Source organism: Diplotaxodon limnothrissa, linkage group LG12 (genome assembly GCF_057381915.1).
Source record: "Diplotaxodon limnothrissa isolate DT_005_m linkage group LG12, D_limnothrissa_male_GT1.1, whole genome shotgun sequence".
Taxonomy (NCBI): Eukaryota; Metazoa; Chordata; class Actinopteri; order Cichliformes; family Cichlidae; genus Diplotaxodon; species Diplotaxodon limnothrissa.
The window spans coordinates 40,342,399-40,360,779 of NC_140607.1; the positions used below are offsets into that span (position 1 = coordinate 40,342,399).

Below are 18,381 nucleotides of genomic sequence, written 5' to 3' on the forward strand. Positions count from 1 at the left end.
ATCATCATCATTATTATGTTTATAATTGATGAAGAAACCAAATGACACTCAGATGTTTATTTGATTGCCAAATAATAATAATGGATTGGATTTATATAGCACTTTTCAAGGCACCCAAAGCGCTTTACAATGCCACTATTCATTCACTCACTGGTGGAGGCAGCTACGGTTGTAGCCACAGCTGCCCTGGGGCAGGCTGACAGAAGCGAGGCTGCCATATCGCGCCATCGGCCCCTCTGGCCAACTCCAGTAGGCGGTAGGGTAACATGTCTTGCCCAAGGACACAGCGACCAGGACAGAGAGCCCGGGGATCGAACCGGCAACCTTCCGGTTACAGATGCGCTTCCCAACCCCCTGAGCCACGGTCGCCCCTAGCAGCTTTAAAACACTGATTCAATTTCTCTAAAAAAATAAAAAATAGTTTCAAACACATTGATCACAAATTTCTAAATTGTTTGAGTTTTTATGACTAATAATTGTGTTAGGCACTGTCTACTACGTACTGTTTCCTACACTAACTGCTGCAGTGCAAGCTGTTGTGCACGCACACATAGTCGCCTGGCACATTCATGATGACATCTGTTGTCTTTCTTTCTGCTCGCCTCTTTGACCGGACAGCTGTCACTCAAACTGGTCAGTATCTCACCTGTCAGAGACGTCCAGGTGTGTTTGAGCCTTCGACTTACTGATGTTTAACGAGTGTGTTGATGCTGCAGGGCTCGAGTCCGGCCGACTGCAGCCATCTTCCTCCTGAACAGAGACGCAAGAAACTTCAGGGCCGCATCATTAACATCAACCAGGAGATACAGAGAGAGCGCGAGCAGAGGTGACACACACACAGACACACACAGACACACACACACAGACACACACAGACACGCACACACAGACACGCACACACAGACACACACACACAGACACAGACACGCACACACAGACACACACACACAGACACACACACACACACACACCGACACACACACAGACACACACACACAGACATACACAGACACGCACACACAGACACACACACAGACACACACACACAGACACACACAGACACGCACACACAGACACACAGACACAGACACGCACACACAGACACACACAGACACACACACACAGACACACACAGACACACACAGACACACACACACACACAGACACACACACAGACACACACACACAGACATACACAGACACGCACACACAGACAGACACAGACACACACACACAGACACACACACACACACCGACACACAGACACACACACACACTCAGACACACACAGACACGCACACACAGACACACACACACAGACTCACACACACACACACACCGACACACACACAGACACACACACACAGACACGCACACACAGACACACACACACAGACACACACAGACACACACAGACACACACACACAGACACGCACACACAGACACACACAAACAGACACACACAGACACACACAGACACACACACACCGACACACACACAGACACACAGACACACACACAGACACGCACACACAGACACACACAGACACACACACACCGACACACACACAGACACACACACAGACACACACAGACACGCACACACAGACACACACACACAGACACACACACATACACACACACACACAGACACACACACAGACTCACACTCACACACAGACAGACACGCACACAGACAGACACGCACACAGACACACACACAGACTCACACTCACACACAGACAGACACGCACACAGACAGACACGCACACAGACACACACACAGACACCCATACACACGGATAGACACACACACAGACACCCACACACACGGACAGACACGCACACACAGACACACACACACACAGACACACACACATGGACAGACACCACGCACACACAGACACACACACACACACACACAGACACCGCGCACACAGAGACACACAGACACACACACAGACACCGCGCACACAGAGACACACACACACACACACACACACAGACACCGCGCACACACAGACACACAGACACCCACACACACGGACAGACACTGTACACACACAGACACACACACAGACACACACACAGACACACACACGGACAGACACCCACACACGGACAGACACTGCGCACACACAGACACACACACAGACACCCACACACACGGACAGACACACACACAGAGACACCCACACCCACACACAGACACCGCGCACACACAGACACACACACTGATCTGATTCCATTTTCTGTTCAACTCAGTGTTATTTACACAGCACCACATCACAGCAGCACTCTTACAGTACAAGTCACAGTATGAGGTGGTGACTTAGCTAGCGCACAAACGTTATTTGCGTTACCCACGAATAACTTGAAACAACTCTCTTATTCACTTACCATATAAAACAAGAATTACACTCCAAACTTTACATAAATATATGTAGTGCTTGTATATTGCTATCACCTGAAACACAGCAAAACAGTTCAGTGTTATTGACGGCTTCCATTACAAAAACTGGCCTGCGTTACTTTTGTGAGGGATAATTTTGCCAGTCACCCGTTTGAACCGCCACTGCCACCTACTGGCGAACCTAAATATCGCCCCATTTGCTCCCACCTAAACATCACATCAGGTGGGAGCAAATGAGCTTTTCGCTCTGTGCTATGATGCAAACTAGTGTCACAACAAATAGCAAAAAAGATGATATGGGGGGGGCGCTGTACATGAACACACAAGGAACGCATCTCAGACTTGTTCTTGATGCTCAAAATACTCGGGGTGCCACACCTCCATATTTTTTAGATCTATAAAAAAAACTTGTGAGACTTTATCAGAGGTGTGAACATCACAGCAGATCTCTTTGTGTCACTGAGGATAAAACAGAAAAACGTGAAGCAGATTTTCCTGGCCTGGCTTTTTATAGCAGATAACCAATATTCTGCAGTAGAACAAAAACAGCAGAAAACCATGAATCAACATGTGAACATGACCTGATGCTGCTGAAGTGAAGCAGAGCAAAGTTACAGAGGTTTGATTACACTGTAAAATGTAATTCTAGATGTTTGTTATTGTAACATATTATTCTATATCAGTTTGATGATAGATGACTGAAGTTGTTGTTATAGCACAAAATTACAAGTTAAAAATGTCCCAATTACACCAAAAAAAGCTGACTCGAAAACTCATGTCCAGCTAAATCAGCAACTTATGTGAACTTGACAATATGGGGAAGTTGAGCACAGCAGGATTCAAAACTGTCCCACGTGACTGCTATCGAGGTGCATCATGGAGAATTGGCGGTTAACGACATGCTCACTTTACTTGGACATTTTCTAATCGTCTTCTTTGGAATCTGCTTTCAAGGTGAGTAACATTGGTTATAATTACAAGGAAAGAGAGCTACAAAAGTTGGAACATGTTTTGAATTTATGGCATGATGTGTGTTTTTTTCTTTTACCAAAATCTTTGCTTTAGCTAATATAACTTTAGCCGACAAGGTCCAGCTTGTGTGTCATGACCAAACTTAACCTAATAAACTGAAATATGGCCTTTTTATGGGTAGCACTGACCAAATCAAAAGTATTGTGCCGCTAGCTTTAAGGTTGTACACTCAACCACTGTTGCGATATTGGCAAGCTAACTCAGCTAATTAATATAGCTTATTTCACATTGTCTCTGTACTTGTAAATTTCTTTGAAGTTCACAGGCTGTTGTATTTTGGTGGAAGTTCATTTTGGCAATATTTCCAATAACTGGCTGAGTTCAAAAAGAACTATTTGGCAGGACTCCTGTGCTTGTTGTTATCTGTTTACTCCTATGTAATCACTTAAGTTGTTATTTACTGCTGCATGCTAAGCTGTGAAAGTGCATTGAGGACTGAGACAAAATATGATCTACAGACCAGCATTATATTAGTTTTTTATCAGATAGTCCTCCAGTGTGTTTATTTCTTGCAGTAATTATATTGTGCAGTTATTTCTTACCCTGAAATGCTTAATGCTTAACAACAGCTCCATTTTAACTTATTTTTGAACTCTTGTGATCAGTTTGACCAAATTGTGTGAGTTTCCATACTAAAAGAGTTGTAGTGATAAAATAATTGGCATCAGAGACACTGATTTTTGGAAGTCCCTTGGGTTGTTTCTGATTTTTTGTTTGTTTGCATAATTTAACTTTTAATTTAACTGCATTCCCCGTATTGTAACAAAACTAACATTGTTTATATGTCAGAAAATTAGCAAACAGCATAAATGGCAACAACAATACAATTATAACATATATTTTTATTTTACTTATTTTAGATCTGTGAAGCCAAACTTGATGCCGGGCATTTGTTCTTGCCAATGGAGTCAAATGGTAAGTTACCTTTTGTGGGGTTTTTTTCATACTGGAAACACCACAGATTATATTGTAATTTAATAGCTCTGTAGAACAAATGATATAACGATTTTAGTGTCAGGGTACTTTATTTTCACAGGTCTAGATGATCACATCTGTTTTTGTCATTTAAATGAGGTGGACTTGCAAACTTTGCACTTTTCTGTGGAAATTGCTGTCCACTTCCCTGCACATACACAGAATGTGGACAGTATTTCAGATCTAAAAAAGCCTTACAGGTTAATTTAAGAGATCATGTGGTCACAGAAGGAGTATGTAATGGACTTGCTGGCTTTAATGTAAAAAGCCTGTTGTGTAACTTTGAGGCAGTATATTGCTCATCAAGGTAAACATCTGAGGAATAAGAAAATTGTTACTTTTAATCAGTGTTCTTTTACATCCCACATTTACTAAAGTTTTACATCACATAAGAGTTGTTTTTACACTCATTCTACTTTAAAATATTTCAAGACAGAGCTTATTGTTCACTGAACGGCAGGTAAAGTGCATCTTTTTGTTTATTTGCTTTTGTGTGTTTGTGTTTTCTCTAATGGGCCTCAGATGATGGTTTGCTTAAATTTGAGTCTCAAAGCATTTAAAAAAAATTCTGCCTGTACTCCCCACTAGGGCTGGGCAAAGCGATGATTTTCCTAATTGATGAATCTAGCGATTAATTTTTACATGTATGCTTTTCCTCACCAAATGTGTTATTATGAGATCTGTGACATTGGATTTGGTCTGGGTTTCAGAGAAACTAACTGACAAACTAGCATTTATATTCTTAGTTTCTTGTGTTTATTCATGTCTTCACCAGGGTCTTTGACATTTCGCTGCTGTACTGTTCTGCTTTGTGTTTGATTTCTCACATTGTATATTGTAATGCCAGAGATATTAGGATATTTAAGGGGTTGCAGTGGCTGCTACAGCTGTGGGGGGCAATACTTTGGTGAAATGTCCTGGACCCTGGAAAAGAGACTGTGTAAACTGGGTAAGCAATTAAAGGTTACTGAGAGTCAAAGTCATTGGACAGCTGGGTAAAGGTGGATGCTGATATTCAGTGCCAGTTATGCAACCTGTCCATCCATGTCTATATGCTCTTTTTTCATGCTGTTAATATAAGGGGAAAAAATAAACTCTTACTGATTAAAGAAGCATTGTCTGTGGAGCCACATTCTGATCCTGTAGTTTAGCTCCAGTTTGCACATTTCATGTATTCTCAGTCACATTTGGCTCAGAGCACAGCCAATATTTCGAATAAGTAAATTTAAATTTACATTTTTGTTTGCATTCTGCAATTGAAGACATGCTCTGTTATTTATGAACATGGTCTTTGTTTAAAGCAAGAAATGGATTTGTAACATGGTGGTGCATATCTCATTCTGAAATTTTTTTAACAACTAATAAGTGTTACCCAAAGCCAATCAGCATCATCCAAAGCATCAGTATGGCTCTTCTTCTATTGTGTATTTGTAATTGTGTATATTATTTTTTTGTCTTTGAACCCTTTCATAGCTGACGGGTATTGAAGACACATTTACTAAGAGGATGAAGGTTGGCATTGTGATGGTGAAAGAAGAAGACATCATCGATGTGTTGGTTGTCATTGAGGCGGCAGTAATCCTGTCTAATCTGAGGGATGTCTCGAGTGTCATTTCCATGCCGATGGGCCTTCTTTTTGCCCTCAACATAGACTATCCAACGGAACTTAAGGACACCTTTGAAGTCATTCAGAACATCCTATTGAACATTGGTGGAAGGCAGTGCTCCTCACTTGTGCATGGTCTAAGAAACAGACTCTTGCGGAAAGCCATGCAGAACTGTAATTGTATGCTCACAGCATACAATTGCCTTAGTGTTAAGGACAGTTTTTATTTTACTGTTTGTTTTTTTTATACTTGCAAGCTCCCATTTTCACTTTTGTATATCAATAAATGACCAGACTTTGCATTCCAGATTAGACAATCACTCCATTGTTCATGGTTTAAGAAACTTATGTGAACAACAATACAATGGTGGACTCTGCACATGCTTATCTCATGCAAGTCAGTAGTTTTTCCTTTGTTTTGCAATTGAGCAGACTCAAACGATGTTTCTGAAATATTCATATTATCAAATGTTTCAGAAGCATGTACTCATTTTCAGAGCAATTGGTTCTGTAGAATTTGTTGCAGTTGTAAATGAAGACAAATACAAGAGTTTGATGTCTACATGTTATAAACTGATCTTTACTGTCACTTAACAGTAAAGGTTTTGTACTATTTTAATATTTCATGTTTTATGCTAACAGGTGTGCCTGAGCACAATGAAGTTTAAACATTTTGCAAATGTAAAGAATAATTTTTCTAATATAGCAAGTGTCCCGTTGATACATTACAATAATGCAGACTTTATGTTGTTAATTTTAACAGTTTTTATCTCATCCTGTTGAAAGTCTGATGAGTTCATGCCATGGTGAGGATTCTGTTGACCAGCTGTCCACAATTCACAAGAATCGCTACTGCTTCTAGAGTATTGGTCAGAATTTATTCAAACTTAATCACCCAATCTGTCTTCACCCAAACTGTGCTCAAGACCAAGTTCAAATTTATTGTTTCACAGGGAGCAACCTATGAGTTTTGATGGATTGTGAGCCTGATGAGCTATGTCACTGATTTTTCTGTTTCTCAGATGACTAAGATGGCACAATAAATGTTGAATGTTGCGTGCTCATGAGTAATTGTCTTGTCATGTTCTTAGAACAAACTTTCTGCATGAATTGATCAGATACACTTTAATGGAATCTGTGGGTTTTAATTTTTTTCTGTAAACAGAAGTATTTCAAGTATTTCAAGTATTTATTTATTTATTTATTGTCATTGTCAAAGAACAATGAAATTGCGTTTGGGGCTTCCGTACAACCCGTTAAAAAAAAAACAAATACCCCTTAAAACCCAAGTGTAAATATTTAACCCAGTGTGGCTTCAGTGCAATGAGACAATCCTTAGCAACAACACGAGAACAAGACAGGTAATGTTCATAGGACATTCAGACAAAGACCTGAGAAACATGACAAAATGCAACAATGCAACCCGTTCAATATTATTGTACTGTGAGATATGATGGTTGTCTATTTAAGAAAGAGGGGGGAGAGAGAATAAAGATATAATGCACCAATGCAAACCAGTTCAGTGCTATTTAAGAAGTTGGATATGGTTATTGTCTGTGAGAGGGGGGCAGAGAGGGGAGGGGGGCAGAATTCAGGAGCCTCACAGCCTGTGGATACAGGCTGTTGGCCAGTCTGGATGTTCTGGCCTGTATAGACCTGTACCTTCTCCCTGAGGGCAGCAGGTGGAAAAGGTGGCGTGCAGGGTGATGTTGGTCCCGCAGGATACTGTGCACCCTCCTCAGACAGCGAGTGGGGAAGATATTACTAATCTCTGGCAGAATTGTTCCAATAATTCTGCCAGCTTCTTTCACCACCCGCTGGAGTGCTTGCTGATCGGCCTTGGTGCAGCTGGGGAACCACACTAGAAATCCATGCGTCAGGACGCTGCTGATGGCACAGTTGTAGAAGTTCAACATCAGAGGTCTGGGAATGTGTGCGCTCCGTAGTCTCCTCCCTTAATTTAAAGGATAGATATTTAAACCTGAGATCTAAGATAAACCTAAGAGATAGTTTTTAATTGTTCAGTAGTGCAATTAATCATTAATGTGATCTGAAATTGATTACAGCCCCTCTACTGTTTGCCAGCGCAGGTTTTGTAGAGCAAACTTTCTAGTGCTCACACTTTTGCTGCTTCAGTGTCAGACGTTTAAATCAGGAACACAGATCGAAATAATCCGCTGTGACCAGAAACAGAACTGAGCTGGACAGGATGACCTGGAAATGACCAGAGCTGAACTGGATCCAGCCCGATCCCATGTGAATCCATGATCCTGTTATGTTTTGTATCTGTCCCAATCTTTAACTGGACTCTGATCTGGTTCATGGCAGCCTATGATTGGGTGGATCCGATTCAGTGAGCAGGTCAAGTTCACAGAGTCTGTTACAATGGTAACTGATGGTAAGTTAACGCTCTCTTTGGAGTTTGATATCACAGTTTCAACTGAACCTGTTCCCTGGATCAGCGAACCTCAGCAGAGTTTCATGTTTTTAGTGGCGCCAGAGGTGGAGCTAGCTCAAAGGAAGAACTGGGTCTGGAGCTGATCCAAAGTGCTGTCTCATTAGTGAGACGGGTGTTGGTCCTGGTGGGGGACTCTGTGCGTGTGTGTGCATGTGTGTTAATGGTTCTGTGTCATTTCAGGGACGCTTTGTTGAAGATGAGGGAGGTTTATGAACGAAGTCCTCAGATGGGCGATGCCAGCAGTTTGGAGCCTCGACTGGATGAAGTGAAGCAGAACCTGCAAAGGCTGGAGGAGGAGCTGAGGAGGAACCAGGTCTCTGTAAACACATAGCACGTACACACATTATTTTATGACTTAGAAATTGGATTAGTGGGTGAAGAACCTATCGATAGGAAGCTCACTAAGCCAGAGGAGGATGTGCTAGTTAAAAGGCTCAGTTTTGCCACGACAGCAACAGAAACAGCAATAAGCATTACAAAAGTAACACAACCTGAAGCAGAGCAAATCAGGATGTGGGTTTCAGGGGCCTTCTCCAGTGCGAAATACCTCTTTCCAAAATCAGGCTGTGACGGGCAGCAGCAAGGGAGGGGGACGCACCTGAGCAATCACGCCTCGCCGGCTTAAAGTCTGAACTGGGTCCTGTCGGTCTGTTGTTGTTAGTGTGTGTGACGGGAAAGCTTCGGCCGGTATTACTGAAGATGCTGAAGAGCGTGAAACTGTGAATATTTCACAGTGGTGCTAGAACCTGGGATGGGGGCTTGGCAGACGCGGTACCGGGCGGAGGAGCTGGGCCAAATGGTGGCTGAAATGGCGGCCACATGGAGGGAGCTGGTGGCAGCGTCTCGTGCATGGGTCCTGGCCACCGCCACCACCCACACCCACCACCCTCGACCGCGTGGGAGTGGCTGACGTCCAGGCAGCTCCAGCACCCGTGCCAGCCCCCAGGATGAGACCACGCCCCGCCACACAGGCCATCATGTCCGACAAGGGGAGTCGCACCGGAGGCGGGAAAGCAAAGGAACACAGATTTGTAAAGGAAGCTCTAAAACATTCCAGCTGGGCCTTTATCAAATCAGTGATGATGGGACACTCTTTGGGGATGTTACTGATTTTGGGAAGAGAAGACTGATGGTTTGAAAAAAGAATAAAACACGCCGTCAACAGTGAATCCAAAACATTGTTCCACTTGCTCTAGGCTTAGTCCTGTAGGTTGGTCCTTGTGACGTCAGCACTCTATTTCACATCATATGATGATCAATATTTGAAGAAGAAGCAACCCAAAAGGGGACCTGGGAGGAAGAAGATGAAGAACCCACCTTGATGATCTTCACAAACTTAAAGAATCAGAATTAGAATCAGAATACTTTATTGATTCCTAGGGGAAATGATTTTGGTTACAGTGCTCCAGCTTAACAGTAACAAAGACAGACACTACACTAAGTAAGAAATAGACACAATATATACAATGTATATACATGCATATGTGTATATATATATATATATATATATATATATATATATATATATCACATATTGATAAATAGCTGAATGAGAAGAAGAAGAGGAGTGTGTGCGAAAACGGTGTAGCTATATACAGTGTGTTAGATGGAGGAGTTGTACAGGGAGATGGCCACAGGCAGGAATGATTTCCTGTGTCGTTCAGTGGTGCATCATGGGTAATCTCAGTCTCTCACTGAACGAGCTCCTGTGACTGACCAGCATGTCATGGAGTGGGTGGGACGGATTATCCAACATTGTCTTTATTTTGGACAACATTCGCCTCTCTGATACCACCTTAAGGGAGTCCAGCTCCATCCCCACAAACATTACTGGCCTTACAAATCAGTTTATTGAGTCTGTTGGCATCTGCGGCCCTCAGCCTGCTCCCCCAGCATGCAACGGTGTAGAGGATTGCACTGGCTACCACAGACTCCAGCCACCTTCTTTTTTCAAACCCATGACTGGTTGAGAGGAGTCTTTATGTGACCCTGTAAGAGGAGAGGGTCGAGGGGTGTAAGCAGTGTGGAGTGCTTTTTTTCTGCCTGTATGTAAACCAGGGCTGGCTCCTCAGAGAGACTGCCGTCAGCATGGACGCCATGGCGTCTCTCTCCCAACCATGCTCGTGTTTATTAGAAGGTGTTAGCTCATTGTTGTCTGTAGGCTTTGTTAATTATATTTCCATAACAGTTTGCTGGATTCCTCCTTCCTCAAGATGATTTTCCTCCTTCTGACTTGGTTTCCATCTGCTGAAGAGATTTCCTTTTTCCACACTGACAGTCTCCCAGATAGTGTCGATCACTGTGAAAACAACCAAAGCTGAACTCTTGAGTATCAAAATATTGCTGTGGCGGAGAGCTTTCATTCATTTGAAATGAAACAACAAATGAAGAGAGAAAAGCGTATCCATTCTGTACTGAGCACACACCCTGGGCTGAGTTTGATCAACTTCCTGTCACAGTGTGTGTCAATGTGTCTGTTTGCTTTGTAGAACAGACCTTAACTGTCCTTGTACATATACAACAAAACTGTGGAAGCCCCACCCGATTACTGTGGGGAAAGTAATGAAGCTGTTACAAAGTGGCTTGAGTGCAAAACACCAAAATGCACTTCAGTAATGTCGTGTGCATTTTGTAAATTGTGTTTCTGTGTGTGCGCACAGGTGTGGCTGTCAGAGGCCGACAGCAGGCTGTCTGATCACAGCACCAGGAGACAGAGCGGAGGCTGTGGGTTAAATTCCCAGGCAACTACACCAGGCAGCACCAGCCTCAAACAGCTGGACAACCGCAGCCCAGCCAGCAGAGAGAGGTAGTTTCTGACGATGATTGACCATTAATGACATCATTACTGGGATTTCCTTTTTTCATACCTGTCTCTCTCCTCACCTCTCTGTGTCTCTGCCTGACGCTCCTCAGTCCCGATGGCAGTTACACTGAGGATCACAGCGCTGAGCTTCACTTTAAGTCTCGTAGTTCAGAGTTTGATGATGACTTCGACGATGAGGAACCATTGCCAAGTATTGGAACCTGCAAGTCTCTGTACCCATTTCAAGGTATTTAAACATCAGCCGTTCCACTTTACAATGACATGTAAAATCTCATAAATGTCACAAACTATAAACCCAATCAGTCCTTTGGGATGTTAGAAACCTCTTAGAACAAAGAAAGTTGCAGCTGAAGCAGGCTGGGAGAGAAGCAACAAACACTGAGCAGCAGAAACACCTGCAGACAGGTAAATGGGCTGAGGATAAAGCCCATGCTTCGTCCTCAGCCAGATACACACAAGTTATACATGCAATGCAATTAATACATAGTTAACATGTTTTCATATAAATCACCGAAATCCAACAGCCCAGCGCCAAAACTCCAGAAAAGTTCATTTATCTCCCTGTAACAAGCTTCGTTGATAGATGAATCTCCTCAGATAGACTCAGATTTCCACGTTAGAGTCAAAGTGTATTTTGCAGATCTAATTTTCAAGCAATGATCCATTCTGATTGGTTGTGAGATTGGCGAGCCACTCTGGTGTGGTCCAGGTGAAACACTTCTGTTTCTCTGTGGTATCAGCATGTTGTTGATCATCCTCAGGTCAGAATGAGGGCACTCTGTCGATGCTGGAGGGGGAGCTACTTTCTGTGGTGGAAGAAGACAAGGGTGACGGCTGGACCCGAGTGCGCAGGAACCTGGAGGAGGAGGGATATGTGCCAACCTCTTACATCAAAGTCTTCCTGGACAGCAGCGCCAAAGGTGCCATGACCTACATATGACCTCTCAATGACCTTTAAATTACCTCACCTGACACCAGGTCGGGTCACATGACCTCAGACCTTTGACTCATGAATGTCACCGTGCTAGTTCCTATGGTAACAGCAGCCTGCCTTGCTGTGCTTTGCCTGTCTGTGTGCCAAACTTGAGCTGTGTGACACACCTGTACAACTCCAGGGCAGGTGTGTCTCTGAGGCTCACATCAGACACCGATGATGATCAGTTTTCTTTGTGTAATGCTAATTTAATGCTAACTTGGAAAGATATTTAGTCTGAACAGTAATGTCTGAAACGGAGAAAAACAAAAGGATCGGTAATCTGGATTAGTGTCATTTGTAGATTTCAGTTTTTACGTTGACTTTTTCAAATGTTTGGTTACTTCGGTTTTAATATTCCAGACGATGACATGTTTAAGGATTAAAGTTTGCAACTCTCTGCTAAGTTAGCTGCTAGCATACCATAACCTCAGGCCTTAGCTTTTAGCATAGCCTTGGCAGCTGCTGCAATAGTTGATTTCCTGAGGATGCTCAGGGAGGCATGTCAGTGAGAATGAATTATTAAAGTTTGTCTATATTACGTTATTACTGCCGTGACAAATAATCTGAAAGCGGATCTCTTAACAACACCTTTAGCTTAGACTACGTCCACACTAGAACCGATCGCAGTGGCGTGGCAAACAGAGGCTGCAGAAAGCAAATGACGTTCCACGACTTCAAGCGACTACAGGCAAAATAAGCGACTGGAATCTTGAGTTAAACCCAAGATAAACTTTTCCTACCTCCCAGTCAGGAAATAAAGTGACTACCAGTGTGAGTGAAGAACACGACTGATTGATACTAAGTGACTAAGGAGTCACCCGGGGCCCCGAAGTGTCTGTAATTCACAATGAGCGAATTGCGTCGAGTGTGGACGCAGCTGGAGGCCGAACTGTCGTTTTCTCATTCAGCCAGACTGAAAGCGATCATCAGACTGCAGCTTTTCCAGGGAGGACTGTGGGGTTGTTGTGGCTTTGAGAAGACTGCGCTCAAACGCCGGCACAGTTGTCATAGTTACCTCATTTAAAAGGGGATGAGATGTTTTGCCTTTTTCTGTTCGAATCCAGCAGCTTCTCTGTTAACGAGTAAACAGATCTTTGTGATACGTCCAATCAGAGAGGACTGTTAGCCAGTTAGCACTGGCGAGGATGTTATCGTGCTATACGTCTACTATATTGATATCCAGGGTTGGGCTGAAACAGTAATTAATGAATTGAGATGATGCCTTAAACCAGAAGTCAGCTGAAGTTTACACAATTCATTCAGTGCGTTCTGTTTGTCGTTTTTTATGTTTCGCGTTTTATGTTCATGGTATCGTTGATAAACTTGCCAGAGTTCACCTTTATTGGTTCATGTGCTGATTATTTTCTCACTTGATCGATGATCTGGAAAAAAAAAAACTTAGTTCAAACTGTAATCTGTTTTTTAAATCAACATGATTATTTTCAGACGAATAAAAACAGCAGAGGAACTTCAGTTCACCTCCTGTCAGGGCCCGAGTGTCTGCTCCCTTTATTATTATTTCACGTCTTTGCTCAAGAACAAATGAAATTCTGCATGTTCGTCAGGTCTGGCGAAAATGTTCATGGTTCATTGGTTTGACATACAGAGAGTCGGGAATGGCTCACCTTGGATAGTACTACCAGCACATGGTTTGAGCTGCATGAATGAAATTTGGTACACACGTGTAACATGTTGAGATGATCGAAGAAGTCTGCGGGCCAATTAAACCCAAACCCAACAGGAACTTTGAATTGAAGATGCCATTTTGGCAATTTCCTGGCACTTTTGCCAACTCCTCCTGGGGATTTTATCGGTTCACCTTAATATTTGGTCAGTCTAAACTACAGACCTGGGCCTATTTCGTTTGTTGAAATGAACATATTTCAGCTGCCATATTTGAAACTGGTCACAGTGCCATCTACAGGGAACAGGAAACTGCATGTTCTGCACTTTGGGTTAAGGAGTTGATCTTGGGATACATTGAAAACTGTGAGCTTTCATCAGTGGGCATGACCCTGGCGGCATGGTGAATTTTTGTGTTTCGCCATGAAGCACAGACTTGCTATCACTTACAGACATGTTTCAAGATGTTTCACTGTGAAAATTGTGAGTTTCATTGAGCCGAGCGATCTGGTGCCATCGCGATTCACTATGAAACAGGAAGCAGCTTTTGAGGGCCTTGGAAAGCTTGAACACTCGTGATATTTGGCACACACGTCCATGTGAGTCCGCTTTCCAGGTCTGTAGCTCTAAACACTTGTTGGAAAATGGCTCCGCAGCGCCCCCTGCAAAATTTCAAACACGCAGTCTCTGCACTATGTTTAATGTATGAGTCTGAAATTTGGCAGCCTCATGTGCAACATCAATATATACAACTCTAAATCCAACAGGAAGTTTGCCATTTTCAGGCCTCGTACTTTAACAAACTCCTTCTAGGGCCCTGATCAGATCAACGGGATCTTTGGTGAGTGGAATCAAAAGATCTGGTGATGTTAAACTGTGAAGCTTTTTAGTTGTTGTGAAGTGCTGCAGTCATGGCAGCACACCGGGTTTTTATCATTCACCACAAAGCACAACGCTGCTGTAACTCCAGGATACGTTTTCCAGTTTCTCCCAACCTTCACAGGCATGATGATAGTCTAGGCTTGAACACAGTGATATGCTATTTGTCAGCTATATTTAGAGTTTCGGCTACTGGGAACAGGAAATACGCAGTAGGATAGAACCATCATCCAATCTGGGTGAAAGTTTAGTCTGTGTTTCCCACGCATGCTATATACAGTGTGACATATGGTTATGTCGGATTCTCTGTTTTCACCTGGTGGGTATAGGAGGTTTTCAGCATGGCTCAGCGGGGCGGGGTGCGAGGGCCCTCCCATCGCTGCTTGCAGCTTTAATTACTATTGCTATAAAATGGTGGTGTTAGGGTTAGCTGACGTTCTCAGCAGCAGTCTGTCTCACTCTGTCTGTTCTAACGTATCTGCCTGCCTGTCCACCTGTCTCTCTCTCTCTCCACTCTCCCTCTCTGTCTGTCCTATAGGCTTTGTGCAGAATAGTCGGCTAGTCTAGCGAGTTACTCGACCAGTGAAGACGTCTCTCCACAGGAAGTGATGTAAGAGCTCAGAGGAGGTCTGGTAACAATTTTTCATTGAACAGTGTTGTTTTTCAGGATCTCAACCAACCAGTCAGCTGGAAGACTGCTTTCTTCTTCTTCTTTTTTTTTTGAGAGACAAAAACCTCAGAACCTAATCAAAGATCCATGAGAAACCAATCAGAGATCAATGGGAAATCGGATCACAGATCCATGAGTAGCCAGTCAGATCCAGAACCATTTGGAGAGCCAATGCAACCCAGTCAGATCAATTAGAAACCATCTGAGATCCATGTGAAACCAGTCACATCAATGAAAACCCAGTCAGAGACCAATTAGAACCCAATCACAAACAAATCGGAGATCAAGGAGAAACCAATCAGTTAATAAATCAGAGGAGATGATTGTAGTAAGAAATGATTCACCGTTCCAAACATTTCTGATGTATAACTGAACGCTGACTTGTGTTTGTGGAAAAGATGAAGATGTATTTCTGATATTTGAACTTTGTTCTTCAAACTCTTCATGTGAGGACTTTATTGATCAGCTGAATGATCGACTATGTTGTGGTCACCACGGTTATTGTGAAATCACTGTGGGCGTGGTCTCTAAAGTGACATTTAAACAGACAAGTCGACTGCATGTAAATACAAATTGTAGCTGCAGGAGTAGCCCTGCCCCCTATCGCCCTGCCAATATTAGCCCCACCACAGGCAGTAACAACCCAGCCCCTCCTATTAGCCCACCCATTGATGATGATGTTATTGACTGTGTAAAATGTGAACCTTTTTTTTTATTTTATAGTGAAATACTGATCAGTTATTTATTGTTTTAGTTTTTCTTTTTTTTATTGAGATGTGAGTCTGCTGATCATGCTCTTTTCAATTTCCCGTATGTTAAACTTTCAAAATAAAGTACACTCAGAATCAGTGTGCCACTTGTCTTCATTCAGACTGCTCACACTTGTCAGCTTCTGAGGTGTGTGACCTCTGACCCCTGTAAACTCTGACCTGGACACTGAGACTCTCCTGCAAAGTTTTTAAATCAGACAGAAGAGGAAAAAGAGGAAAAACTCGTCTGTGGTATGCTCAGTCGTAAGTGACATGACCACCCAACAGATCAACAGATTTACATCTAATGACATCAGCAGGTACTTTAATCAGCTGATTAACAGCACTTCTTCCTCTGGAACCTGTCGATGTTCCTCAGGTAAAGACACAGACTTTAGATGTTCTATAGAAGATTCCTTAAAGCCAAATACAAAGTGCAGGAGGAGATTATAATCCAATGTTTCCTTCAGGAAATGTAAAAGGACAGTAATTATGTGTGAGTGTAATCAGGGAAAGACCTGACCTTAAACAGGAGACCGTGACCTAACAAAGTAAAACAGTGAGTAGTGTGGAAGTTTGGAGAAACTGTGGTGGGATTGCTGCTGTCAGGACCTTCAGAGAGCCAGACAGGAGCGCTGGGATTGTCAGCTTAAATCACTGAAGCTGTAATAATCTGCTTTGAACTGAAGTTGGATCTAACTTATGTGAAAACATGTTGTGTTTGCAATATCGCATGTCCGTGCTTTAAAATATAGACAGTCAGTGGCAAAAGGATGGATAAATGTATGCTGTTCCATTTCAGGCAGAGCCTTTCCATTCAAACCCACTAACGAGACTGATCAGTTTCAAAGGAATCATCTCTTTACCTGTTGAGCACCAAAGGGTTTTCTGAGCTTCCTCCTCAAAAATGACTTGCCCAAAACGGATGGAGTATTTTTCTGCAATTACAAACTCTGTATAAACAATACTCGTTTCAAAATAACGCTAAAACTTGATTCAATTCAATTCAGTTTTATTTATACAGTGCCAAATCACAACAAAAGTCATCTCAAGGTGCTTTATATTGTACAGTAGATACAGAGAAAAACCCAACAATCATATGAGCCCCTATGAGCAAGCACTCTGGCGACAGTGGGAAGGAAAAACTCCCTTTTAACAGGAAGAAACCTCCGGCAACCTTCCTATTAAATATCGAATTGATTTTAAAATTTTATTGTTTACTTATAAAATCCTAAACAATATGGCACCTGACTACCTAGCTGATCTCCTCTGTCTGTATAGCCCTCAGAGGGCACTAAGATCATCGGGCCAACTGCTCTTAGTGCAACCTAGGTCTCGGCTGAAGACCAGAGGAGGCCGTGCCTTTGCCGTTGCCGCACCCAGGTTATGGAATATTCTTCCTCTTCATATTCGCGTATCAGATTCCATTCAGTCTTTTAAATCACATCTAAAAACGTATTTGTTTAACCTGGCATTCAAGGCTAACTAGGGTAATTTACATCTGGCTTTGCATTTAGATTATGTAATTATTTTATATTTTATTTATTTTATTTATATCTGTAATTTATATTTTATATTGTGATTTTTTTAAATCTGTATCATGATTTTACTGGAAAGCACTTTGGTGTACTTCGGTCTTTAAAATGTGCTATATAAATAAATTTTGATTGATTGATTTTTTTGTTTTTCTTTTATCTAACGTGGTGAGCTGCAGATACAGTTAGATATGCTTCTACTTACATTATTTACACTTTCACACCAAGAATCTAACCTGAAATATACTGAGTTTAACAGACAGAGACAGAAAGAAATAAAGCCCCTATATAATACATTTTAAATGTTCACCTGGAAAAATTATGGTATGTTTTTGGTAACTGATGAGAAGGCAATGTGAATAAAATCTAAAATGAAATCATTGATACACTGAAGATGCTAAAGTCATGATCGAGCCGTCTGATTTAAGTAGAATGGGAGGCAGAGCCTTCAGTTTTCAGGCCCCTCTTCTGTGGAACCAGCTTCCAGTTTGGATTCAGGAGACAGACACTATCTCTACTTTCAAGATTAGGCTTCAAACTTTCCTTTTTGCTAAAGCATATAGTTAGGGCTGGACCAGGTGACCCTGAATCCTCCCTTAGTTATGCTGCAATAGGTGTAGGCTGCTGGGGGATTCCCATG

General features: G+C 42.5%; 1 protein-coding gene across 2 annotated transcripts in view; it reads left to right on the plus strand.

The window, feature by feature from the left end:
* Window positions 1-15,354, plus strand: part of fnbp1a (formin binding protein 1a) — a 35,035-nt gene extending 19,681 nt beyond the window's left edge. For both annotated transcript variants that reach the window (XM_085366991.1, XM_085366992.1), the window contains exons 12-18: window positions 619-633; window positions 717-826; window positions 8,666-8,798; window positions 11,146-11,291; window positions 11,399-11,535; window positions 12,071-12,229; window positions 15,326-15,354. In XM_085366991.1, the coding sequence (XP_085223117.1) occupies window positions 619-633; window positions 717-826; window positions 8,666-8,798; window positions 11,146-11,291; window positions 11,399-11,535; window positions 12,071-12,229; window positions 15,326-15,354 (729 nt within the window). The remainder of the gene's footprint in view (window positions 1-618; window positions 634-716; window positions 827-8,665; window positions 8,799-11,145; window positions 11,292-11,398; window positions 11,536-12,070; window positions 12,230-15,325) is intronic.
* The last annotated feature ends 3,027 nt before the right edge of the window (window positions 15,355-18,381 follow it).